The sequence below is a fragment of the Alternaria metachromatica genome, assembly GCF_023757995.1.
Source record: "Alternaria metachromatica strain BMP 0045 chromosome Unknown scaffold_43, whole genome shotgun sequence".
NCBI classification, from domain to species: Eukaryota; Fungi; Ascomycota; class Dothideomycetes; order Pleosporales; family Pleosporaceae; genus Alternaria; species Alternaria metachromatica.
Window position 1 is genome coordinate 86012 of NW_026055534.1, and position 25492 is coordinate 111503.

Here is a 25492-nt window from a genome sequence, read left to right on the forward strand (position 1 = left end):
CACGATCATGACAAAACAAACACCTCGTTCCTCGCGCCGCGTACAAGCTGTAATGATTGCATCGATGATCTGGGCACGTCACCGGATGTGTCCTATACGGCTCGTGCTGTCTAACCACGCCTCGTTCCGTCATTCTAGTCAACTCGCTAACCTTGTAGGTTCGTCACCTTCCTGGGGTATGCAGCGGTACCGTTGCAGTAGACATGGACACTGCGCCGACTATATCGATCTACATTGGTGTCATCATACTGACAACTGCGATAAGTGGTGATCGTCATTGGCCAGGAACACGGTTCTGCACTCAGAGTGTTGTAGTCACGATACCTTGTTTCGTCGCTCGCACTACATCTCACCAACCAATGATCCACACCTACAGAAATCGATACGTGCTACTCTATCTCGGCGTCTGCAATGCCTTAAGAATGCTTTAATTCCCGTGTTGTGACTAGAGTAGACTGAGCGCACTGGTTCGATCTCCTCTATCTATGAGGTGCTCGTGCTTAACAAGTCGTGCGACGGGCTGGAATAGACGCAGTAGTAGCAACGGGTCGTGGGTAATCTTCGGCTCGTGGAAGTCTAGTCCGTGCAGATGCGAACTCTCCCACGTGCCACATGGGATTCGAGAAGCAACGCTTCTATCGTTGCTTCGACTCACATGCATCTCACATTCATCAATTCAACACCGCGGTCGTCAGATGGCGCTATAATCGCCAGTGCGCATCCTCGAGGACGGTCAGACCGTACGCGACATGGCTCGCGCTGTCATCGGAGAGGTCGGTATTGCCTCAAGGTGAACAGGCATATATGAAGTAAGCAAGTATTATGCGACAGCCCCGTATATTTGACAGATTATGCAGGCACAGGAGTGACTGAGCCAACCGAGCTTTGCTATCGTGTAAAATCGTGAGGCACACAGTGGAGGTCACTCAACGATCATCGATGCGACTGAAGTCATACGCGAAGAACGTCTGGATCAGACCACCTGAACGCCCGTTACACGCGTGCTCGGACATGCACGGCTGCCGAAGATAGGCTACAATCTAGGCCTCTCCGAAACATATGCAAATTTTGGCATAGGCTATCCACGCGCGACGTCATGCCGTGATCCTGCCGACCGGACCGCCCACTAAGTGGAGTCCCGCAGAGCCTCAACACCAAACTCTTCTCACAGTCCTGGAACGCTAGAGCACATAGTGTCCGTACACGTTAGAGATAGCAGATTTTTCTCGTCCGTCCACGCTTTGTAATGGCACTAAGTGAATCTATTGGGCATTTGTGCACCGATACTATGACGTCGAAGACGATGAACCTGGGATACCCCCTTTGTAGTGGTCCTTCGTCCTCGAGCCAGCCTGTCGGGTGTTTACGGTCAGGCCATGGACGGGACGAATGCCATCCCACACACCGCCCCTAGTGGCGACGATGCCGTCCCTCGCCGGTGTTGACAAGCAGGATATACATATCTGCTTTCCGTCTCCCAAATCCCATTCCTCTCTTTGATTACGGTCGTCACTCCGCGCCCATTCCTTTGTTTTCCAAACAGGAACCTCCACTTTAATCGTCGATCACCATGTCTGGGTACTACGGTCCCTCCTTCAACCACAAGTCATCGCGACCTCCATCTCTTGCAGCGTCGAGAGCAAATTCCTCATACAGAGTTGCTCGCAGTGCACCCGTCACACCTCGCAATGGTTCGATTACCACACCTCGCAATGGCTCCATTGCCGCCACAATCGCCGGTACGACTGCACAACAAACAGCTGCCAACACAGCTGCCAACACTGGTGCAACTACACCTGCGTTGCTCTCGAGAGTGAACAGCAAACTAGAGGATCAGGCCAACGGCAAAGAGGAAGCCCCTTCCATGAACTCCGAAGTATTGCGCAACGAAAAGGGCGAGCTCATTGTTGGACGAATCGCAGGTGGAAAGCATCTTACCGACGACATTGAGGACATCGATCCTGGATGTGGTGAGATCAAGAAGGTCGACTGCGACATGCCTCTTACATTGACCGAGATGGTCCACCATGAGGGCAAAGACTACATCGTGCTCAGCTTCGCCACTGGTGACAAAGAGAACCCGTTCAACTGGAACCCCTGGTACAAGCGCAGTATCACCACGATGCTGAACTTGATGACGCTCTTCATCGGTCTCGCAACAACGGCATACAGTTCGGGCATCAACAGAATGTGCGAGGAGTTCGGCGTTGACACAATCTACGGTCAGCTTGGACTGTTCACCTTCAACATCTCGTGTGCCATTGCACCCATGGTACTAGCTCCGTTCTGTGAGCTTGTCGGACGCAAGATCGTATACGCCAGTGCCTTCCTCTGCTTCTCGCTCATCTTCATCGGTCTCGCGCTCGCACAAAACATCTCTACCATCATCGGCCTCCGCCTACTACTCGGTCTCTTCGGCTGCGTCGGTACCATCCTTGTCGGCGGCACTTTCGACGACATGTACGAACCCCACAAGCGCGGCCGACCGATGGCCATGTTCGCTTTCGTCGCCATCTTCGGTACTGTCGCTGCACCCATCTACGCCGGCTTCATCGACCAAGCGCTCGGATGGCGATGGGTTGAGGGTATCCAGGGCCTCGCCAATATTCCTCTCCTGATCCTTATCTTCGTCGCCTTCCCCGAGACACGCGGCGGTGCCAGACTACACAAGCGAGCCAAGCAGCTGCAAAAGGCAACTGGAGATGAGCGATACGTCGCGGAAGATGACATCTACACTCCCGATGTCAAGTCTATGCTGAAGGCTTCGTCCGTCAAGGCCATCCGCATGCTTGTCACAGAACCCGTCGTCTTCGCCTTCGGTCTTTGGATCGCCTTCTGCTGGGCTGTCGTCTTCTTGTTCCTTTCGGTCATTCCGATCACCTTCACCGAGAAGCGTGGTTGGTCCGAAGGTGTCAGCGGCCTGCCTTACATCTCTCTCGCCATTGGTACTTTCCTCGGCTGGGCTGCCCACCACCTCCAGATGCGCAAGTACAACCAACTCCAAGAAGACCCCAACGTTCGCATCGTTCCCGAACACCGTCTCTATGGCGCCATGTTCGGCGCTGTCTGGCTACCTATCGGTCTCTTCATCTACTCCTTCACACAATACGGATACCTGAGCTGGGTTGGCCCCGTCATCGGTCTTGCACCCATCGCATTCGGTATCTTCTTCGTCTTTGAGAGCACTTACTCATACACTGCCGATTGCTATGGCGAGACGTCTTCTTCGGCTATCGCTGGTCAGGGATTAATGAGGAACACGCTCGGTGCTGTCACCCCGCTCTTCGCCAGTGCGTTCTTCCATAACGTAGGAAGCCAGTATGCGGGATTGATTCTTGCGATGTTCGGAACGGTTTTGAGTTTGATTCCGTTCGTCATGTTCAAGTATGGACATCTGCTCCGCGCGAGGAGTAAGTTGGCAAAGGAGTATTAGAGGAAGAGAGGCATTCGGTCGTTTATAGCGCATTAGCGTCGCATTTTAATCAATCACATTATTGCAATCGCTCTTGCACAAGTTATTGCGGCATGTCACTGTTTAATGTTTTCGCCGGTTTCTGATAATGCAGATGATGGCAGGGGCACGTAGTTGGCCACGTGGTGGCTTCCTGCAGGTGAGCCTTCAGCCGTAAGCGAAACAACAGGCAACAGCGATGTAAACTTCTACTCCACGTAAGATTTCACACACAAGCGTTTTCTTGCTCACTGTTCACTTAGCTTCAGAAGCGACTAGCCCTCCGACAAGAGCAAGATCATCGCAGATAGCGCTCGACCCATACTCGACGAATCCTGGCAGGTCGCGACCCATTCTTTTCCGAGAACACGTCATATGTTGCCTTTAAAACATACCACACAGACGAGGTCTTCCGGTCGCAACAATGAAGTCTGTCAATCTGAGTTCATTTTGCGACAACTGCCAGAAATTTCAGATTGAGCGTCTGTTTGGCGTTACCGACGCAAAGAATATCGGAAATACTGATCTGGAGTTCGGACATTACTCCAATTCCCTCGTACCGGGAGGATGTGGGCTGTGCGAATTCTTCATGGAATGTTTACCGGAACGATGCAAAATACGTGGTGCGGATGGCACATGGTCCATCTGCATGAACTCTGCATCTTCTGCCGACGCGAGAGAACCTGCATATGTAGAGGCTTTGTGCTACCCGCCTAAGAACGAAGAAGGAAGCTTAGGGGGTCTAGCGATGACCGTTTCTTCTGAAGAAATCCGCATTGGGAACGAACACGTCGAAGTCTCGCCATTTGTGTGTGTGTCTATCGGAGGTTCACAAACTCACAAGCTCCAAATACCGGCCCCAAGCCTGAATCTAGCACCGGTATCTGATTGGTTGGACAAAGAAAGACGCACGCAACAAGCTCGGTCGTTCAACGGAAAGGATGACGCGAATTCAGCTCTCACCGTTATCGACTGTACTACGCGCACGCTTATGCCCTTGCCTAAAGAAGAGCTTTACGTGACCTTGAGCTACGTCTGGGGACGTACTGTTCAGGCCTCATCCGATCACACCAACGGTATCCAATTGCCTCTACATCTTCCAGATACGATTCAAGACAGTATCAAAGTTTGCAACGCGCTGAGCATCCGTTACCTATGGGTTGACAGGTATTGTATATCAACTGAAAGTAGCCTACTTCGAAGTCTACAGATCAGTAGGATGAACGAAGTATACCAAAACTCGTTCCTCACGATTGTGGCATGTGCAGGGAACGATCCCAACTATGGTTTGCCGGGCATTTCGAGACGACGAAATCCGAATCCTTCTATCGAAATTGCTGGACTTGGCTGTATAGGGGCACTATCACAGTCTATCGAGATTCATTCTGGCATCTGGGCGACACGTGCGTGGACGTATCAAGAAGCCCTTCTCTCGCAACGACAAATCTACTTCACGGATAAGGAGACATTCTTCGGGTCAGCTGAAGGCATTCACGAGGAGATAGGGGTAATTCCCAAAACGAGTCTGGAGCAGTTTCTACCTGAACGTTTGCGTACTGGATATCCAGTTCCAGAAGTTGCGCGGACTACTACACGGGGCCAGAATCTCAGGAGATACTCACTCGGAAGACTGCATATATGGGAGTGTATCTCCAACTACTCCACACGGATTCTATCGTATCAGAGCGATATTCTCAATGCTTTGCTAGGTATCTTGGCATACTTTCGGCGGGAACACGGTATTTGTCATCTGTGGGGTATTCCATTCTCTAATTCCGTCCCAGCGCCAGTGCCTTCCGCCTTTCTCAATTTCGAGTTGGGCCTGTGCTGGATCGTTAGCGGCCCCCATTCTCGCCGGGAAGGGTTTCCCAGCTGGTCCTGGACTAGTTGCAACGCTCGTGTAGAACGTCTTGACACAGATCGCGAGACTCTGTATCACGTACCTATGACTAAAGAAGAGGCCATCCATATCGAGGTAGAACTTGCATCTGGTCGGCTCTTGAACTGGTCCGATTATCAGGCCGACTATGCAGACCTTCAAGACTACACTCAAGTTCGATCATCAAATGGAAACGCCGATCGGCCGAGTCGATTCATCCACCTCGAAGCGCTCACATCTCGGATTATTGCATACCAGCAGGGTAACGGGGATATACATTACTACTCTATCGACGCATCAACCCTAGTGTCTGGTGAGCCAGAGATCTTCCGTTCAGTAGAAATTTCTAGCTACACGGAGTCTAATGCAGATATCGGGGAGAGCTTCCCTGTTGGCTCGCTTCTGGCGTTGCATTTCCCCCAACTCGATAGCTCGAGCTTGAGTGGAGGCGTCATTGGTCAGCCGCACTATTCGTTCTGGAACGATGGATGCGCACTCCTCATCCGAAATTTTGGAGACCATTGGGAGCGATTCTGCCTGTTGGGGAGTAGGAGGGGCTTGAAAAGAGAGGAGGTTCATAAAGTCCGGAGGAAGATTCGGTTGGGATGAGCTGGTGACTAGGGGTAGCTATAATATGTGTCGCATTCTCCAAAGAACATATCAGGGCAGGAGCCTACATCATCTTAGAACCTGTGTAGTTATCAAGTTATAGTAGCACGTATACTATGGGCTATCAGAAAGATTTATAAAGATGAACTTTTATTTTGTACTAAAACTAAGCAATCCTAAGAAATCCAATAACCGCTATGCCGCATGGCAGCCGTAAATTCAAGGCACCCAACTTTTGGAAAGAATCAATGAAAGAAGAGATAGTCAGGAGGCACCAGAGCAGCACAGATGCACAAGCTCGGGTCAGATGTATTGGTTCTGTGCTATTGTTAGTCGGAGGTCTTAGTTACTCAAAGAATGCATACGTACAGCCTTCCATCTCGCCCAGAGATCCGGGTGGGCGTAGCGCTTAATGGTTTCGCGAGCTTCCTTCAAGATGCCGTAGTCTCCCACGCAATTGAGTTTCGCGACCCGGCATCGGGCTGGCAGGAGACCGTCATAGTCGATTCCGGTGTTATTCAAGTAGGTCCAGTAGGCCAAGACACTGGATTGCATCGAAGACACATCATCTGGAAGTGGATGAAGTTCTGCTGCGTCCAAGACTTTAGTCGTCAAGCCAAATTGGGTCAATGGGCAAAGTTTTGATCCACACTTGCCAACATCCTTGGTAAAAGTATTGTGCAAGGCGGTTTTGCACGTCTGCAGGAGCTCTTGAAGTACGACGGTACGGATTTGACCGGCTTGAGCTATGCTAAAGGTTAGCATCTATGAGATAGCAAAAGTAGGGCATCGTGCAAGGAAAAAGACTGAACAGGCCTGCAGCCTACATGAAGATGAAAACATGCAAAGTAGATGATTCAACGTCAACGTGGGCTCCAGGGTGTTTAATTTTTCTCTTGACTGATCTCGGTCTGTGTACTCACCTTGGATACGGGCGGGGAAGTCAGCTCGGACATGCACCAACTTATCATCGTGTACCACGCAGTAACGCTGGTCTTTATCGACTGAGATCTCCATGGCCAGCTTATTGATCAGATATTCGTAGTCAGCCGTGAGCCCGAACGCGGCCGTAATCATCGTAAAGTCTTGAAGATCGATGTCGGAAGGCCAAGATACACCACCGTCTTTGTGTTGTTGGATCCAGTTCTTCAACTCGGCTGCAGCATGAAGGAGACGCTCGAGGTCGTATTTGTCCGATAAGACAGCGATCTGTACCAGCTCCTGCTGCGATAGCGTTGCAGGTAGCTCTTGGAAATGCCAGTGAGCAATTCGGAGGACGATATGGAAGGCGTAGGATGAGTCTTCAGGAAAGGCGATCTCGGACATGTCGCTCTCAGCCCAATTGCCGCTCATCATGGCGTCCCAGGCCTTGCTAGCATGTCGAAAGACGCCTTTGTTGACTTGATAGGCTTTTTGACCACCAACGTGCTCCGGAGACCCTACGATCAGGGTCAGATCGTACTGCCTGTCGATCGTAACGATCTCGAGGTCAGGATCGGTAATTTTTCTCTTGTTCTGGAGGTCAAGTGGCTCATCATCGAACTCGAGTGACTCTCCATTGTAACCACTACCGAAAATAGAGTCGTCGTTCGTAGCTGCAAGGGTGGACTGAACATCTGATGTATCCTGTAGGCTATCGCCAGGGCTGACAGCACTTGATGGTGTGGTCATGATGTAGATGGCCTGGAGACGCGTGATGGTTTTTGAGGGATGCTTCGTCGATACTGTATACTCGAAAGTATAGGGTAGAGTCGATGGTAGAGTCCTAGAACAGATCACGTAGGCGGTAGGTATATATATTACCGATCGGACGATCACCTAGCAACAGCCGAAGCTATCAAGCAGGTGAGAGAAGCTTGAACGACACCGTCTTCCCCGAAGTCGTCTGTTCGCCACCGGATCTGAGGTAATAACTCCACGTATCGTGGAAGTACCTTTACCGACTCCTTCGGTGATTGCAAGGCCATGTATACCTATTGACCTGGTATTGCGGTAGATTTCAAGACCTAGAAGCTTGAGTCGTCACCGACGTAGCCCATACCCTTCCTCCACCAGCTCCAGACACCCATCTTCTGCATACTAACCCCGAAATCTTTCACGCTATCGACTTCTTCTAATTTTCCGTACGCGATGTTGTCTTCCGCCTCTTTCCCTTCAACCTCCTTTCCAGCAGGCTTCTTTACCAACTGGAAATCCTTATAACGCAGCCTCTGGACACTTGCTACCCATTCCTTTACACCTGTTTCAGAGCCTTGGCAATACATGATTCCTGGACAGCCACCATATCGTAGTAGGGCGTATATGTGACAGTTGGACGCAGCAGCTTTCAACTTGGCCACTTTCTTCCGGGAAGTTATGTGATGGGTTCGTATCAGCGCGTTATATATCGGATGCGACATGCCATCGATAGGGGTATACCCAAAGCAGAAAACGGACGTTGTGTTCGCAATGTCATAGTTTGCGAACGATGCACGGGGATGAACGCGGCCGCACGTGACGTCACTAGCGCAAAATGATTTTCCAAGATCGCCGAACGCCAATGACGTGCGGGCGAGACGTGAGCGATATTCTCGAACAACTTCAACAACGACCGTATGGATCGCTGCCGTATACGGAACTCTACGTATGGAAAGTTATGAAGCCTACTTTGCTTCATAGAGTCGCCGCCCCATCACCGTCGGTTCTGAGCTTCCTGAGGGCCCAAGTCACCAATGCATTCGAGCGACCGCTGGCGCAATGCGCACAAGCACCCCAGCAACGACGCGGATATGGGACCAATCTTGGGATGAGATGGGCTTCTGGAGATGCGACATGCAGGATAAAGACATCAAGTTGCAAGAGGAGAGAGGGCAGTAGGACATTCGCAACGTCGCAATGTCTGCCGGCCAGGAAGGTTTCACAACCAGTCCTCGAGACTTCGCTTGCTGTTCCACAGGCTACGGCTCTTTCAGTTCGAGATGTAGACCCTCAGGGTCACCGCAGTTTCTCTACGACACCTCCGAACAATGGGTGGAACATCTTCAATTCAGCAAAGATGCGAAAACTGGCCCAATTGCAAGCACCGCAGCCGCCACCAGATGAACCTTCGTCAGGCTCAACAGGGTTTGGAAGCAGCTTGGGACGTATAATGCGACCTACGAACGAGCTCAAGATGCGGTGCACGGAACTTGACGAGCATGGCAATGTCACCCTTGTTAGCGGAGAGTTCAAGAAGAGCGAGCTGATCGCTAAGGTACGCATGCCAATGAGTCTACCTAGACTATAACTGATAGTTGAGAATAGTATGGTCTACTTCCTCGCGATCTCCGTAAAATCGATTCCTCGCTCCTCCCACATATTCTCGTCCGGCCGTCTGCGATCCTGATAAACCTCCTCAACCTTCGTGTCCTCCTCAAGCACAACCGCGTACTTGTCTTTGACGCCTACGGTACCACCGATTCAAAGTCGCAGTCTGTATTCATGTACGATCTCGATCTCAAGCTCCGCCAGAAGGAGTCCACCGTCAACGGCACCCTCGCCTACGAATTCCGAGCACTTGAAGCTGTCCTCATAAGCGTAACACTGAGTCTGGAGAAGGAGTTCGAAGGTGTCAGTGAGCCGGTGGTGAGAGTTCTCAGGGAGCTCGAGGAAGACATCGATAGGGACAAGCTACGGTACCTGCTCATCTACAGTAAGAAGCTGGGTAGTTTCGAACAAAAGGCACGACTAGTCAGGAATGCGCTCGAAGAATTGCTGGAAGCGGACGATGATCTCAGCGCCATGTACTTGACTGAGAAGGCTGAGGGCAAGACGCGCGAAGACGACGATCACACGGAAGTCGAGATGCTCCTGGAATCTTATCACAAGGTCGCCGACGAAATCGTTCAAGCAGCTGAGAACTTGGTGTCGAGCATCAGGAACACCGAGGAGATGTATGTGTTCTATTGTTCTTGTACAGTCCCCTGTCACTAACCATCCACAGCGTCAAAGCCATTCTCGATGCCAACCGCAACTCCCTCATGCTTCTCGACCTCAAGTTCTCGATCCTCACCCTCGCAATCACCGCCGGAACCTTCGTCGCCGCTCTGTACGGCATGAACTTGAAGAACTTCATCGAAGAGTCTGATCTCGGTTTCTTCGGCATAAGCGCCTGGTGTTCAGTCTTCGGCTTCTTCGTCGCTGTATACGGTCTGTCAAGGCTTCGAAAGGTACAACGGGTCAGCATGTATGGCCACGGACCTGGTGCGCTCGTTAGCAGGGAGCCAACCAGGCCGACTGTAGCCCCAGGCGGAGGATGGGGCCTTGGTGCGTGGGGTGGTGGCAGTAGAAACGGGGTTAGTCGAGGAGACATGGGCAGTACGATGCCTACCGGAGCGCCTGATCTGGGAGGAATAACTAAGAGAGGCGATACGCTAGCCAGCGTTATGGAAAGAGAAAGAGCGTTGGCGAGGAAGTTGGCCAAGGTCGAGCAGAGGGCTGACGATGCTACAAGACGTTGAGGTTGGTTTCGTTTGCCTGTGTGGAAGGTTCTTGCATTTCTTCGATTTGGTTTTGATCTCTGCTCAGATATCCCTCCTCTTTCTTAGACGCTTTTTGTATGAGTAACGCAAAGGTTCGGCTGCATAGCGATGGCGTTTGGGACTGATGATAAGACAAGCATTCTAAGACAGGATGCTCAAGTTGTATCATCAATGTATAGTAGTGTATATGTCCATGCCCTGCTTGAGCCTATGCCATCCTCCAAGCAATCATAGTTGGTTTGCATCCATCCCTCGCGCTTTTCTTTCGTGAAGCCTAGTCTTTGCCACTATGCGCCGATAGTCCTGTCCATATCCTTGTCTCCACCGTACCCTTGCTCTCTCCTCTGCTTCGCCGCATTCTCGTCATCGTCCTTCAACGCCTCAGTACCACCGAATCCACCTGCTCATGATTAGCCTGCCATGCACAACTACAACATCTATTTGCCGTTGACGTACCTTCCGCGTTCGCTTGGCCCGTTGAACTTGTTGTCTTGCCACCCATACCGCCTTCTTGGATACTTTGTCCGTATCGGATCTTGTCTGCGGGGGTAATGCCTTGGGTGTTGGGCGCGCCGGGGTCGGAGGTCTTCTTGTTGACTGAGGTGCCTGTTGAGGGATCTGCGGAAGCCATTGGTTAGCAGTTACACACTGAAAGGGAGAGAGAGGAAGTCATACCGCCTAGTTGACCGGCTTCCTTCGCATGAGGCTCAACGAATGTGTGAACGCCTTCGTACTGGTTCTGGCGCTCGCCGCCGGGCTCGGTGTCCATGAGTTTGTCTGACATGTTTGCACGCGTACGGAGATAGTGTTTTTGTGGGTATGGGAAGGTTTGTGTGCGGAGGACGTGTACAAGAATTTGGATTGTGTGAGATGGTAGTGGTATTGAAGCTCAGAAACTCGAGGTATGGGGAAAGCTCCATGCTATGACGTAACCACCAAACGCCGAACGCGAGACGCGCTCTGCAGCGCCAGAACATCCTGGTATGGTGACACATTATCTACTTCTCCTCCACGCCTGAACCGTATATTTGTGAATGTGCGACTATGACGAATCGAAATCGATGCCCATGGCGTAGCTGCAACAGTTATTAGTGTAGGCCTGACTTTCTGGAGTCCAGTACATACCTCTCGTACAATCTCATGTACTTTGCGACGAAAGCCTCCAAATGGAAGATCTGCTTGGCGCCCATCTTACACCTGTGCTCGTAGAACGCTGCCCACTTGATAACCTCAGGCTTCAGCGCATCTTCCGTCATTGGTATGAGTTTCCAGGTAAGTGTTTTTATGATGGTCGTAGAGTCGATGCAATGCGATAGCAGATCGTAGAGTGACGCGCGAACTTGCAGGAGGCGTTGAGGAGATCGCTCTTCGACGATTTGGCGGGCGATTTGCTGGATGAGTGCCTCCCAGTCAGGCGGTGGGATGTGCGTCTGGTCTGTGATTTTCTCGCTGTTGACACGTTAGCATAAGGTTGGGGGTGTAGGAAGAGATGAAGCCATACTTTTGAGCGTGCACTGCTTCGAACATCAACAGCGCTTTCCTCAGGTTTCGCCCGCTATCCTTCGCTATCCTCTGGTTCAGACTCTCAACATCCTTCCACCCCTCCTTCTTGCCCACTTTGCTCAAAACACTGCAGATCTCGGTCTCTGTAGGCGCTGAAACCCTCACAAGTAGCGTCCGACTCCTGATGGGCGCGATGATGTTGCTTGTGGAGTTGGCGAGCAGAATCAATCGCAAGTTGGGACTGTACTTCTCCATAGTACGTCTCAGCGCCGCCTGCGCATCTCTTGTCAGATGGTCTGCCTCATTGATCACTACGACCTTGAAGCGCTGCTTTGCGCCCAAGTCGACCTGCTGTGTTTGCGCAACCTCCTTCAACAGATCTTGGACAACTACTCTGTCGTAGTTTCCGACATCTGAAGGTGTGATTTCAAGGTGGTATACGGAAGCGACGATGTTGAATTCGAGTTTGCGGTTCGTGGTAGTCTGGAAGACGCGCGCGTCGATCTTGATCTTTTCGACACCGGGGCCGTAGAGCTCTTTCAGTGTTGCGACTATGCGCGTCTTCTTTCCTGCGCCGGAAGGACCATATACGAGCAGATGTGGGAAGTCGCCGCTTTGTGCCTACACAGTGTTGCGTTAGTTGCCGCAATCGATGGAGCATGTGAATCATTCCTTACGAGAGCTCGGAGGCGATCTGAAAGCTCGGGATGGTAGCTGAGCGCTTCAAGGTTGCGCGGTCTGTGTTTGTCTACTAGGAGCGCCATTGTTTGGGTAAGTCGTGGTGTTGTTCGTGAATTTGCGGCTATCGGTGGATGGTGAGTTGGACGCGTCTGGGCGACGCGTAAAGTGGTGGGCTAGCTTGGCAGCCCACACGTCAACGCCTGATCGCGCTGTGCATCACACTCCATCCTGGAGCCAATTTACACGAATTTCTAACACAACGATCCCTTTGCCCACAATCACAACAGCCATTTGGTACTCTACCAAGTGCACCTTTCGCTAACCGCTCGAGCTATGCGCCCGTCATCTGAATTCTAATCAACATCCTTTCCAGTATTTAGGGCCTTTCTCCTTGAGGGGACGCGTATACGCCAGAGAGATCTTAAACCTGACGTAAATCCAAGCTTCCTGGGACCAAACACTTACATGCAAGTGAGACGTGTTATAGTCAGAATTCTGGATTCATAAATTAGGTGAAAGCTCTGCCTGAGTCACGTTCAGTTAGTATTGCGTGCAACAGTCAGAGTATATTCACCAGTCGCTATCACACCTGGCCGGAGTTCTATCACGCAGTGGAATCACCTGGATTATACAGTACGGGATATTATCATGTTCTTCCTCCCTTACAATGAATCAGGAACACATTCCAGACACTTCACCGCAACTGCATACTTTCAACTGCCAGGTCTCAGGTGCGGTTCAGAAGGATATCCACCAAAACGACAGCAAACGTCCCGTCGGCTTCAACTTCGAACTTCTAAAACGCTATGACAACATTCCATGGTCCTTCAACCACGCCATCAAGCGAGCTGAACTCCTCAGAGTCTGGTAAGCTGATGAGAAGAACATCAAGCGAGTCAAGCGACTGCAATAGTGAGTCTTCCGGCACGGAGCAATCCTTTCGTACAGCATACGCGGATATGCCTCCAAAGCCCAGACAGACTCGTTTTATCGAGCGCTTCGAAAGCGTGAAGCAGCTGACCGAGAGAAACCTTGCTACCTTGCAGGCTGGTTTAGACGGCGCATCATGTCAGCCTACATCACCTTTAGACAGCGAGTCGCACCTCAGACCGTCTCCACGCGCAACAGCATTTCTCATAAAACGCAAGCCACTCCCAGATACAGCGCAAAAGGCAATCATAGAGACGAGAGACGAGGCAGACATAGAGTCACATGCAAAGAGCGCAGACGAAGCTTCCAATCAAAACCACACACTTGGACACCCAAGTCATGGCCGCAGACCATCTTTCCACCGCACAAATACCGTGTTCACGGATTTCTTGCCGTACGATCAAGTGCGAACTTGGCAGCAGGTTGATAATGAGGAATATCAGGACCGACGTAGGCATTCTCTCTCAGCTATTGCGCTGGAGGGGATGAAAAAGCTCAATCTAGACCGCGATGCACTATCGGCTCATAGCAAGAAGACTGCGAATCAATTGAAGAAAGTGATCAAACAGCACATACTTGACAAGGAGAAGTCAACTTCGTAGATTTTGGACGTACAACAAGTTGTTGCGCGACGCATGTTAGATTGGGAGTCGTAAAAATTGTGCTTGGTAGTAAAAATGTTCCTACGACTGCGTCTGCAAACTTGACATTCTATACAAACCTCATCCGCAAAAAAGGTGTTTCTTTCTCAGATTTCGTTCCCTGCGTCCCAGCGGCATCGCATGAGCAAAAAGAACGTCGCCCGACCAGGGACTCGAACCCTGAGCCTTGAGATTAAAAGTCTCACGCGCTAACCAATTGTGCCAGCCGGGCTATGATTTGTTGATGAGCAATTTCTAAGCAACATAATACTAGATCTTAACACATCTATGGAGCATCTGCAAAGTCGAAGTTTGCCAAAGGAAGTTTGACACAAAGAATCTTAACCGGTTCCATGGGGTCACACTGCGAACGATTGATCTAATGGTTAGTAGCAGTGGTGGGGTGGGTCCACGCATTATGCGTCATCGATTTCCTCCATCAAAGGAACCATACAGGCAGCGTAAACAAAGAATGTAGTCATTTGCATGCCTCACAGCTAAAGCGTCGAGCGAAATTCAGAGAACAAGTTTATATGTTGTTAGATGTAATTACACATCTCCCAGATCCATTTACAGAAGAAGGCACTTTTGTGCTATATATCCAACATGCTTAAGTCGTCATATCATAGATGCCCCAGGCAACAACACTTACTGTGGCGCGTTGACCTTTCCAGCAACAAGCGCAATGAGCGCGGCACCAACACCGGATCCATCCTTCGCGATACCGATCCTGACTCTCTTCTCGCCCTTTGCACCGATTTCGGGCACCGCACGTAGCGCCTCACGGATGTACTTCTCAAAGTTGGGGTAAAATTCAACGAGAGAGCCATCGACACCGACATCGATCTCGTCGCCTTCAGTGGCTTCGACATCCCCACGTGCAGGCTCAATGCCTGACTTTTGCTCTGTGGTAGCCGATCCCGAGGACTTGTCCAGACGGCCTGTGTTGATGACAATACCGGCGATGGCGACGGCAGCAAGACGCGCCGCGCGGCGACCGATCGCTCCAGCGATTTCGCGGACTGCTTCTGCGTCCTCACGGCTGACGGCGGAGATTTTATACTTATCAAGTTCCTGTCGGAGCATCTGGTTGCCAGGCTTGTCATCGCCAGCGCACACGCTGAGCAAGCTAGTGTCGAGACCCCACTGCTTCCATATCGGGCTATCGTCGTGAATTTGAGTGGTGCTGTGGACATCGTTTGAAGACGAGTTGTCGTCAGTGAAAAGCGGAACATTGGGGTCCTTGATGAGCTTGAGCAGGGCAAGACGTAGAAGCTCTCCCAAGAACATGCCCGACACGCGCTTTTCGAACATTTGGATTCCAGGGTTCACAGAGTCCTTGTCAAGCTGAACGTCGTAGGGGCTGTTGGGCAGAGTGCGGAGAGAGTTGTCAAACGAGCCCCACTCAGTGTTGACAATCATCTCCCCGGTTGACTTGTCGTATGCGCCATCGCTGGTGTCCTTTGACATCTTCTTGACCTTGTCCAGCTTCTCAACGTAAGCTCCGTTGGTACCAGTTCCAAAGATGGCACCCAGTAATGTGCCAGTCTTGCCGGGCGAAGTGTATGAGCGCGCCATGAGAGTTCCAACAGTGTCGTTCACCAACGCAGCCACCTTGACAGGGAGGTGGAGCTCGTCAATCTCCTGCTGCAGCAGAGCGCATACATCCTTGCCAACCGCATCTTGAATGTCGAAGCCCTTTGTCCAGCGCATCAACATACCCTTGTTGATTCCGATCTGGTGTACAGGGAATGAGAAGGTGAAACCCAGGTTGAATATCTCCTCATCTTCTGGCTCGCCTGCCTTTCCCTCTCTGCGCCTGAGTGTTCCAGCGTAGTGTTCTTCGTGGTGCAGTTTGAGGAAGGCTTCGATCTGTTTCGCGAGGAAGGAGAAGAGCTCTTTCGATGTCTTCGCGACCATCAGCTCGCGTGGGATGGCTACCTTGCTCTGAGTGAGGGAGAAGGTGGTGTTGCCGTGGAGCTCGATAGAGCAGACGCGGAAGTTGGTACCGCCGAGATCGACGGCCATGTAGAGGCCCTGTACAGCATTAGATGACAGTGAAGACCGGCGCATATAGGACCCATACCTTTTCCGTGCCATTGGGGACGGCAGTGACGTATGTCGGGATCTGGCTCATCTCAGTGCCTTCCTTCTCTAGACCCTCGTCTGCGCGTCGTCAGTGACCAATTGCCCACTCCATATTCTCGTGCGTACCCATCTCCCGAATAAACTCCTTGACGGCCTTGTTGACGGCATTGTCGTCGAAGTCGAACTCCGCGGCGACGCGCTTCGCCTGGTCTTTGAGTGTCATGCTGCGCTTATGTGGGGTGTTGAAGGTACCGACGAACTCGACCTGCTGCTCAGGCTTCGGGCAAATACTCGGTTCCTGGAGGACGATTGGATTCCGGAGGGTGAAGGAGGGAACTTGTTTGTTGATAACAGTGCGTAAGACGGCGTTGGAGAAGTGGGGTGCGAAGAAACCGGTACCCAGCGCTAGCAGCAGAACAAGGACGGTGACTACCGTGTGGGTCGCGAAGGGACTTCTTGTAGGTCTTGGGCGATCGGGTCGCGCGCTCTGTGTCGGGCTCTGAAGCGGGCGCGTGGCTTTATTGGGGCGTGACAGCGAGCTGATGCTCATTCTGCCCCGCGTTGTCCAGCTATGACGGAGAACGAGGGGTAGGCAAGCTTGGGCGTGCAATTACCATGCATGAACACCATCACTTGCATGCCAACGCGTTGGGATACGAGTCAAATTCACTCCCGGGACGTGCAATTGGTACAAAGGCGGGACGAGAGCATTGCCTCTCTGTCGGAAGCTCTTTGCACGGCACGCTGCGCTAGTGAAAGTAACGAGCGACCTAGCCGTCGGCATCGTGAAGTGAGGAGCTTGAGCACGTGCACAATTTCCCGTGATCTACGTAGGCGGCTGATTCCGGAACAACGGCACTACGCAGTCTCCGCACAATCACAGAGCCCAGAACTTGGCAACAGCTTGATATCCTCTGTTAATCTCTTGCCTCCCCTGACAAGAAATCAGCTCGGGCAGCCATCTCGCTAGTCACGAACAGAACATGGGGGAAAATAGTCAGGAGAAAGGAACGTCTTGCTTGCTTTTGTGCTCGTCGGCCTACATATGCTCAACTACGAAAATGCTTCTCCATCCAGCCTTCAAAATGGTACGCGCTACGGTTTGTGTAGCTATGGTAGATATACACAGCACTTGGGAATAGGATAAGCCCATGGGGGCAAACAAAGGAAAAAATGAATGACAAGGTACAAGCAAGCAAAATCCATATGCATGTATCAAACTCCGTAGTATAGCAAACAAGTGGTAAAGGGAAATAACCCAACCTCCACTGAGCATAAAACCCATGCAAACAAGGAAAACATGATTAGCGGGCTGCCACAGTCTGTGTGTGAAGGAGAAAAAGGGAGGCTGTTGCCGCCGCCGTAAGAGCGTTCTACAAGTATGTACGATGACAAAAGAGAAAACCCGAAAGCAAAGGCTTCAGTCGTGCGAGGCCGGTTTGTGTACGTCAAATGTGTCCCTTGCCGGCCCAATTCTATTCGTCATTAGGACATCCACCATCTGGACGAGCCTCTGGCTGTCCATGAAGCCTCCCGGACCGCCATGGAGAGTCTTGTCGGCCGGATGGTGATGCTTCGGTGCGTATACGTGTTTGTGGAAAAAGGTGTCAAAAGAGACGTCTAGACTGCTTCGCTAGCTGTCTTAGACGAGAAAGGATGTGTGTCGAGTGAGGACCAGTAGATGATTTCGCCAATGTCGTCGAGGTTGAAACAGTGTCCATGCCAGATGCCAACATTCAAAACGGATGGCCGCCAAATCTAAGTCGAACATTATCCCAATTACCGAACGCCAACCGGGGGACGGGGTCCAAGGCTGCTTTGGCTGCTGTGCGCAGAGTTTTCCGTGGAATCTACTGCTTTTGCGCTAGCGGAACTATTTGATGCGCTTCCAGTCAGACTGCGAACTTGGGGACGAGACTTGGGCGGGTAGAGATTGCTCACCCCAGCGTGTTGTTCAACTTGTTGTGGTGCCACCTCGTTTCCAGGGTTTCGTGGCATGGGCTGCCTCATGCCAGGAGGCGATGGCCGCCCGTTAGGAATCATTCCATTTGGGGGCATGCCGTTAGGAGCCATGCCATTGGGAGCCATGCCGTTTGGTGGCATGCCGTTGAAGCCGTTTGGCGGCGAGGGTCGGCCCATGGGTCGCGGGCCCGGACTGAGCGGGTTGCCAGGTGACTGGCTCATGCGACGGGCGTTTGGTGCAGGGTAAGCACCGTAGCCTGCGCCGCCTGAAAGCTCATCTAGACGAGCCGATGTCAGTGAGTTGGTTCTGGATTGCGCGCCCATAGCACCGCGATCGACGTGTCCGTAGCGGTCGGAGGAGTAGCCCATGAGGGGGTTGTTCATGATAGAGTCGTGGAGACCAGGAACATCTGCCATCAATCGAGCACTACTCCGATTCTTGTTCATCCCCGGACGTCCAAATGGGCCCCTGCCGCCCCTGTTTGGTCCAGGCGCGAAGCCTGCGCCCTCAGGGTTTTGACGAATCTGCTTGGCGCTGGGTGCTGAGCGGTTGCGACGCGACGTGACGCTCATCATGTCGAAGTTGTCAGGGTCGATGATTGGGCCTCCACGACCGCCCATGGGATCGAAGAAGTCATCGCCATCGTCATCATCGTCATCAAATCCGCCCATTGATGGTGGTGGCGGAGGACGTCCCCGACCACGACCCATTGGACCCATCGGAGGTCCCATCGGAGGTCCCATAGGGCCGGAACCCATTGGACCGCCACGTCCGCCTCGCATGTTCATCTCCTGCTCTCTGATCTGGAGTTCCCTCTGCCTAAGCATCAGTTCTCTCTCGCGAAGTGCTAGGTTGTTGGAAGAGCCTCCGGCGCTCTCATAGGGACCGCCATTGACAGCACCGTCTGGAACCATGTCGTCGTAAAGCATGAGGTGGGAAAACTCCTCAAGGTTGCCGGGGTCCTCGAAGGAGGGACGCCTGTTGGGACCTCCGTTCATCCTAGGAGGGTAACCGTTGGGGCCCGGGGGCGGACCACGACGCATCATTGGAGGACCTCCGTTGATTGACGGAGCACGGCTTCCCGGGCGAGGGCCGCCCTTCATACCGTTACCGTTCATCATGGGCCCTTGGGGAGGGGGGCCACGAGGCATCGGCGCCGAAGATTGTCTGGGAGGAGGTTGCATGCCATTTTGAGGAGATTGTGTGGCGGGAGCTGGAGCAGCTGGGCGTGTTCGGTTGACGATGTTGAGGTGATGGAGTGTGGCATACAACGTCTCGATCCGAGGCACGGCGACACCAGTTTCTTGTGCAATCTTGAGAGGGGACCCGAGATACGTCTCGATTTCCATCGGGCGCTTGGCCTCAAAGTCCATCCACATGGTGCTGTTGTTGTCCTGTGAACGGGTCATCTCTTGAAGCGTTGTCTCGCGGAAATCGTCGGGGAATGTGCAGTTGGAAGCATTTGCAAGCGCGATCATCTCATCGAGCACTCCGGTGATGAGAGCACGCACGCCGACCTTGTCCATGAGTTCAGCGTGGTTGGGTGTCTCGAATACGACACTGGCAGGGTGGAAAGCGATTGGACTGTGGAACGTTAGTTGATGATGTGCGACCATGGCACAAATGACATACCCTATCATTCGCTCGAACTGCTGCTGTCGTATGTTGGACGAGACCTTGCAGTCGACCTGTCCGGAACTCAATGTCATGGCCAGGGCCTCGGCCATGTCTGACTGGATCTGCGCAGGAATGTTGGCATTTTTGTTGGCAGGACCAACCCAGATGTCGGTCGCGCCTTTGTGCTCGAATTCGCTAGCTCCGAGCTGCGAAATTTCTGCTCCCGATACCAATGAAAGCACTACGTTTGTGGGGAAACGCTGCTCGAGATAGGATTCAACACCAAGGCTGTGTGTGGTGTTCATAAGGATGCACGTATGCTGAGGGGAGACGACCGACTCGATGATGTTGGCGATATCGTATACATCGGGCAGGGCTTTTACGCAAAGGAGGACGTAATCAAAAGGCTGCTTGGAAGAATGGGCGGCATCTTCGGGTGTGCGGACGACTGAGGGTGTTAGCTGTACGTCAAGGATAACCGTGAGCTCGTTGCCTTACCAGCATGGGGCTTGAATCGCTCGTTGCCGTACAGGGCGGATCTATGGCCGGTTAGTGAGTGGCCAGAGCAGGTGCGGTGGCGGGAGGGCCTACTTGAATGATATGCCGTACTGGGCAACGCTTTCGTATCCCGACTTCCATACGAGGGTGACGTCGCAGGCATTGGTTGCTTGCAGTCGCCATGATAAGAAGGCCGAGACGGCATTACCGCCCACTGGAGAGAGTCAGCAGTTGTTCGGGCGCTGATGACGCGGCCCAACGCCCACGATGCAAGAGCAGGCGTGGGCGGCGTATATGGTACAAGCAGAGCGTGTGCGAGGGCAGCGGAGCCGTCGGCTGCCGTGCGACGCTCGCGGGGAGATGACGCACCTGACAGAATGCGTAATCGGGGGACTGCTGGAGCCATGTTGGGAGCGCCTTAGGGTGGGCCGCGAGGTGACAGGCGACAGCGGCGGCGTGGTGAGGGTGAGGAGAGCCAAAAAGTTGGCGTTGGGAGCGCGCTTCGATGTAGCGCAATTGGCGGGCAACAACGGACAGCGGCAGGTGAATTATCGATTAAGATAGTAGCGGAAACGAGTGTGCGGCGGCCTGGGAGATGAATCACTGGGGCGACTCGTAGCAGAACATTAAGAGAGAGGCGCGGGTGAGGAGGCAGGACGGGACAAGACCAGACGGACTGGGTCGTGACGGGCGCAGACGGCGGAGGGTCAGGAAGCTACCACGACTGCTGGCGTCGGGTCAGCGTGAGAAGGAGCGCACGGCGGGACGCGGGTTCCACGGCAGAGTCTCTACAAAGCGAGCGGACGCAGGCAGCAAAGATGCAGTGCAGGGCAGAGGACAGAGGATGGGTGAGGATGCTGGGTGTCGAGGCAGCGGTAGCGGTAGCGGTAGCAGACAAGCAAGCAAGTGCAAGCAAGGTTGATGCGCTGCCACGCAGACTGGCTTGATATCCCGCTGACTGCCTGCTGGTGCCCACTAGAATGCTTTGGGCACAGGCCCTGCACTTATCGCTGTCGACGCCAAATCCATCGCTGATTTATTATGGGCGGGGCCGTGCCCGTCGTCATTGTTTTTTTGCTTCATAAAAAGGCATATGCGCGGCGTGGCGTGCACATTGCGCTGACGGTGCTCATGATTGCGACAGCGCGAACGCAGATCACGGACAGGCTGCCATTGCCTCTGCGACGCGCTGCAAACTGAGCGTTTTGTTAAGCGTCTTGCTGGGAAGACGTGGAAACACGCTGGAAACAAATCCACCTCGCAAGCCCTGGCTGCTGGATGCGTGCGCGGCATCATCCCGGCGAGCCATGGAGATCCGCTTCGCCCACATGCACTCGACGATCTGAAGCCCTCGCCTATCACGAAAACCTGCTGCACCTCGCGCTTGGTGTCGAGCGCGCCGGCCATGGCTAGCTTTATGTCGCCCTTCCTACACGGCGCTGGCACGCTGCCTCAACCACCTGCGCGCGTCTGGTTCACAACTCACCACCGTCAGCGCCAGCCCGCAACCGTGCTAGGCCCAATCAAACTCGCGTGCTAGTCGTCACTGCAGCTCTGCGCGTCTGACGTCGACGTTCGCTACGTCTGGGCCAAGACCAGACCGTCCCAACGCCTATTCCACCGTCGAACTGGGGGCCGTGCGACCGCTGTCAAGTCCCATCCTTGGTCCATCTCTCAACGGGCAGCCTGAAAATCCTCTAAAAGGGGCTGCCACTGTCCGAGATACAGCCCCGCCCAGATAGGGCTATGGCTAATTTCCACCTGGGCCGTTTGCACTGCTCGGAGCTTCATTACGCCCGCTGCTGCTCCGTCGAGTTTAGTCCTCGCGCAGCCTTACTCAGTAGAATCACCAGTGGGCCTAGCTGTACCTTGGACTCGGTCTTTTCACCACCACCTCGCCGCGAGCGGCAGTGCCGCCCGGAGCCACTACCGTACCATTTCCTGCGACTAAACCCACCGACTGGAAATGCACGGCTCGACTTGCTTCCCGCACCCGAGCCGCGTGCGAGCTTACAAAATCAGACCAGAACTGGAGCGCCCAACATAGCCCGGGTACATGTGCCAGCAGCCAACACGACAGCAGCAATACACAGCGCTCGCCGTGTCTGAGGTTGAGCAACCCATCAATCTGCACTCCAATAATTAGCTGTCGCTCTTGCCACATTCTAATACGCCACCAGCTGCGTCGACCACTGCCAGCAGCCTGTGATATCGCCGCATGCAGCAGATCCGCGACTTGCTCCTGGATAGGACATCTCGCCAAGACATGCGCGAATCACTGTCCATGATCACTGCTTCCTTCGCCTACTCCGTGTACTCCTACCCGCACAACTGAGCTTCAACAGCTTCACATAATCAAACTGTGCGAGTTTATCTGGAACCGAAGCCATCGCTCTCGCGCTGTCGACTCCCGACCCACTGCGATCGAGATCTCGCTTCAGACGCGACCGCTCCTTCCTCGCCCATCTCATCTCTGCCTTGGCCGCAGGCGACTCTAACACAGCTAGTTGCACTCGCTCGGTGGTCGCTCCTTCTACTTCCGTTACGTAGCACATCAACGCTAGCCTTCACTCACTTAGCCCATTCTTTGGACTCGCCCACGGTCTCCTTTCACACCGTGGTACGTCTTACATACAGAAGTTGCCGCGCGATGCCGGTGACTCTGACAGCGGGCGCCAGAAGGCGGGAAATACAACCACTCCATTTCGTCCGTCAACGTTGAAAAGCTTAACGCCTTAACCCAGCTAAGCTATCGCGCCTTTGATGTTCCCTGCGCCCAGGGCAGGGGATCCCGTATTCGTATCCTCCCGCCGCGTTGGAAGCAGTCGAACTACTAGCAGACGACGGACGTGGAAAACGCGTCCAGCTAGGATGCACGCGTTCCGGCCAACGGTCGCTCAGCATGTTCCATAACACGCGTCGTATACACGGGGAACGGGACAGCCTAGATGTTTCAACCGCTAACACAGCAATCATACGCGCTAACACTACAGTTGAGACGCCACATGAATGCGATCGAATATGTATGGGAAATGACGATTGCGATTTGCAAGCCTGCCTATAATGCAAAACCCTATCATATGCGGTGAGGCAACCGCTTTCGGAACGTCATCTCAAAATAGATCCCTTCCCCTCTGCCCATCACTTTACACGCTCCCTGAAGCTCATCTGCAAAGGGGCGACACGGCTCGCCGCATTATCAGCAAATCGATTTGACAGACGTCTCGCGATAGTCACTGCATTATTGAAACACGACTCTGCATCTCGTTACCTCTTATCGAATCACAAACTATGTGGCTTTAGCCTTCTGACATTTCGCTACCCATGTCTCATTTCAACCTCACTAACCGCTTCCGAGATCCTCGCTCGTGCTCCTGAGCGCCGCCCCGCCACGCGAGTCACTCTGCTCTTGTTCCTGACATGTGGCGCCACTGCGGCCCGGCAATGTGCGCGGCTGCCGAACAAGGGACTGGGTCGCCGCTGTCGATCTTCACATCACGAATTTCCGCAATAGAAATATCGAAATAGCAACGCGGTGATCATCGCCTTATGCTGAGCCCGACCTTATGGATGGTGGTCGCGATACGCGGCAGGCCCCTCCAAACCTTTGTCTCCCGCACACACCGCCTACCAACTTTACCAACTTCTGTCTGTCGGCTAAAGAGAGACCAATAGTCCCTGATGTTGACAAAATACCGATGATCTTCAACTCACCAATCGTCTCGTTTAGGGGCACCCGCGGCTCTGATCGCTTGCTCGGAACCTGTCGCAGCCGTGCTCTATGCTCCGCAACCATATTTTGACGTCTATCAAATCTTATTGATATGATATGCAAGTACGGACACGCCGTTGATGCTCGAACGGGAGTTGCAGAAGCGAGATGAGCTTTGGTAGCAGCCCTTGCCCGTGAGAGCGTTCAGCATATGGAACCCGCAGGCATCCCGCCAACTTTTCTCCGCTGACCTGCCGCACCAACAGCTGTGCTCATATCGGATATGAGTAATCTATGCGATACCCATAGTATAGCCAGACGTAGTATATACCAAGTGGAGAGCGAATCTTATGTCATGTTCTGGCAATGCATCGGCTCGTAGATCGGTACATGTTCCCCGTGAACATATAGGCTGGGGGCTTGCTTATAGCTGATATGCGGCTCGGGGCCCGCGATCTAGAGAAGAGAAGCTGTGTCCTGATCTACATTCGTAAAGGACAGTCTCTGTTGCAGCGACTCTATCATCTTCGCTATAAGATTGGCCGACTATCCTACAAGTTCTTCAAGAGGATTACATAAGTCTAGTAGGCACAACACGATATACCGAAGCCTTCAAGCTCATGATAGGATCATGCCGTTTCCGAAACCAAGCCATTGCTAGAATCTGTAGTCGCGTTTGCTGTATGGTGTTCTGGCTGGTCGGTTCCAAATGGAACATTGACACGCAACTCCACAGCTTTTCGACACTGCTCAGAGGAGGCTGAACGTCTGTCGCATACTGAAACCGCTTATAAATTCCCCGCCAGACCGGGAGAGCAAACAAATGTGTATCCAGCAGCCTTTCCCTACACAAGCACGTCTCAGCCTCGGTGACACCAGGAAAGAACACCTCAAGCAAACCCGCCTCCCGTCCCACGCGTTCGGTAACCCATCCACAAGCCATCTGTACTTTTCTCTACCAAAACGCGCATATACCCTTTTCAGACAACTGATCTACAGACCCTGAAGCGACGATGGTCGCTTACTGCGGCAGTGGCCGTGGTTGAGGAAGAAGCAAATGGGAAAAGCCCTCTTCTAGCTTCCACGCTCGAGCACCAATGAGCCTATAATTAGGAATACGCTGAGAGAGACAGAGCTTCGGACTCCGATGTCCTTTCCATTCTTCTTTAGCACGCGGCACTCTTCGGAAGCAGGGCATGTTGGGCCTGCTTTTGCGATTGCCCGAGCCGAGAAGATGTCGTGCTCAGCCAAAGCAATGCGGGTAGGAGAAAAAGGAACGAGGTACAGTGTCATGTTCGTGCTCTTTGTCTAGAGCGTCGGAACGATGAGATCACATTTGCGCAACAGAAGTCATTGTGGACAGAAGATTCGCATATCAATTTCTTTGGTTCCTCTCATAGCGAGATAATAACTCTTGAAGA

The 25492-nt window shown here is 52.9% G+C and overlaps 7 protein-coding genes and 1 non-coding gene across 8 annotated transcripts; 2 read left to right on the plus strand and 6 right to left on the minus strand.

The window, feature by feature from the left end:
- Positions 1-1570: 1570 nt before the first annotated feature.
- On the plus strand, positions 1571-3433 carry J4E83_010272 (uncharacterized protein; the record flags this gene model as incomplete). The annotated part of the gene is made up of 1 exon (XM_049337154.1): positions 1571-3433. The coding sequence occupies one exon, from the start codon at positions 1571-1573 to the stop codon at positions 3431-3433; it is 1863 nt and encodes a 620-aa protein (XP_049183702.1).
- Positions 3434-6281: 2848 nt separating this feature from the next.
- J4E83_010273 (uncharacterized protein) lies at positions 6282-8203 on the minus strand (the record flags this gene model as incomplete). Its single annotated transcript, XM_049337155.1, has 3 exons — positions 6282-6685; positions 6863-7663; positions 7966-8203. 3 exons carry the CDS (start codon positions 8201-8203, stop codon positions 6282-6284), a joined length of 1443 nt encoding a protein of 480 aa, XP_049183703.1.
- Positions 8204-8973: 770 nt separating this feature from the next.
- Positions 8974-10417, plus strand: MRS2 (magnesium ion transporter; the record flags this gene model as incomplete). Its single annotated transcript, XM_049337156.1, has 3 exons — positions 8974-9171; positions 9222-9850; positions 9901-10417. The coding sequence occupies 3 exons, from the start codon at positions 8974-8976 to the stop codon at positions 10415-10417; spliced, it is 1344 nt and encodes a 447-aa protein (XP_049183704.1).
- A 308-nt stretch (positions 10418-10725) lies between these two features.
- On the minus strand, positions 10726-11222 carry J4E83_010275 (uncharacterized protein; the record flags this gene model as incomplete). Its single annotated transcript, XM_049337157.1, has 3 exons — positions 10726-10838; positions 10895-11056; positions 11114-11222. 3 exons carry the CDS (start codon positions 11220-11222, stop codon positions 10726-10728), a joined length of 384 nt encoding a protein of 127 aa, XP_049183705.1.
- A 258-nt stretch (positions 11223-11480) lies between these two features.
- Positions 11481-12705, minus strand: J4E83_010276 (uncharacterized protein; the record flags this gene model as incomplete). Its single annotated transcript, XM_049337158.1, has 4 exons — positions 11481-11514; positions 11564-11887; positions 11940-12562; positions 12619-12705. 4 exons carry the CDS (start codon positions 12703-12705, stop codon positions 11481-11483), a joined length of 1068 nt encoding a protein of 355 aa, XP_049183706.1.
- Positions 12706-14351: 1646 nt separating this feature from the next.
- Positions 14352-14425, minus strand: J4E83_010277. The gene has a single exon. It is a non-coding gene; the product is annotated as a tRNA-Lys (tRNA).
- Positions 14426-14841: 416 nt separating this feature from the next.
- J4E83_010278 (uncharacterized protein) lies at positions 14842-16831 on the minus strand (the record flags this gene model as incomplete). Its single annotated transcript, XM_049337159.1, has 3 exons — positions 14842-16230; positions 16280-16359; positions 16408-16831. 3 exons carry the CDS (start codon positions 16829-16831, stop codon positions 14842-14844), a joined length of 1893 nt encoding a protein of 630 aa, XP_049183707.1.
- A 1229-nt stretch (positions 16832-18060) lies between these two features.
- J4E83_010279 (uncharacterized protein) lies at positions 18061-20765 on the minus strand (the record flags this gene model as incomplete). Its single annotated transcript, XM_049337160.1, has 5 exons — positions 18061-19828; positions 19877-20309; positions 20360-20400; positions 20453-20573; positions 20729-20765. 5 exons carry the CDS (start codon positions 20763-20765, stop codon positions 18061-18063), a joined length of 2400 nt encoding a protein of 799 aa, XP_049183708.1.
- Positions 20766-25492: the final 4727 nt, after the last annotated feature.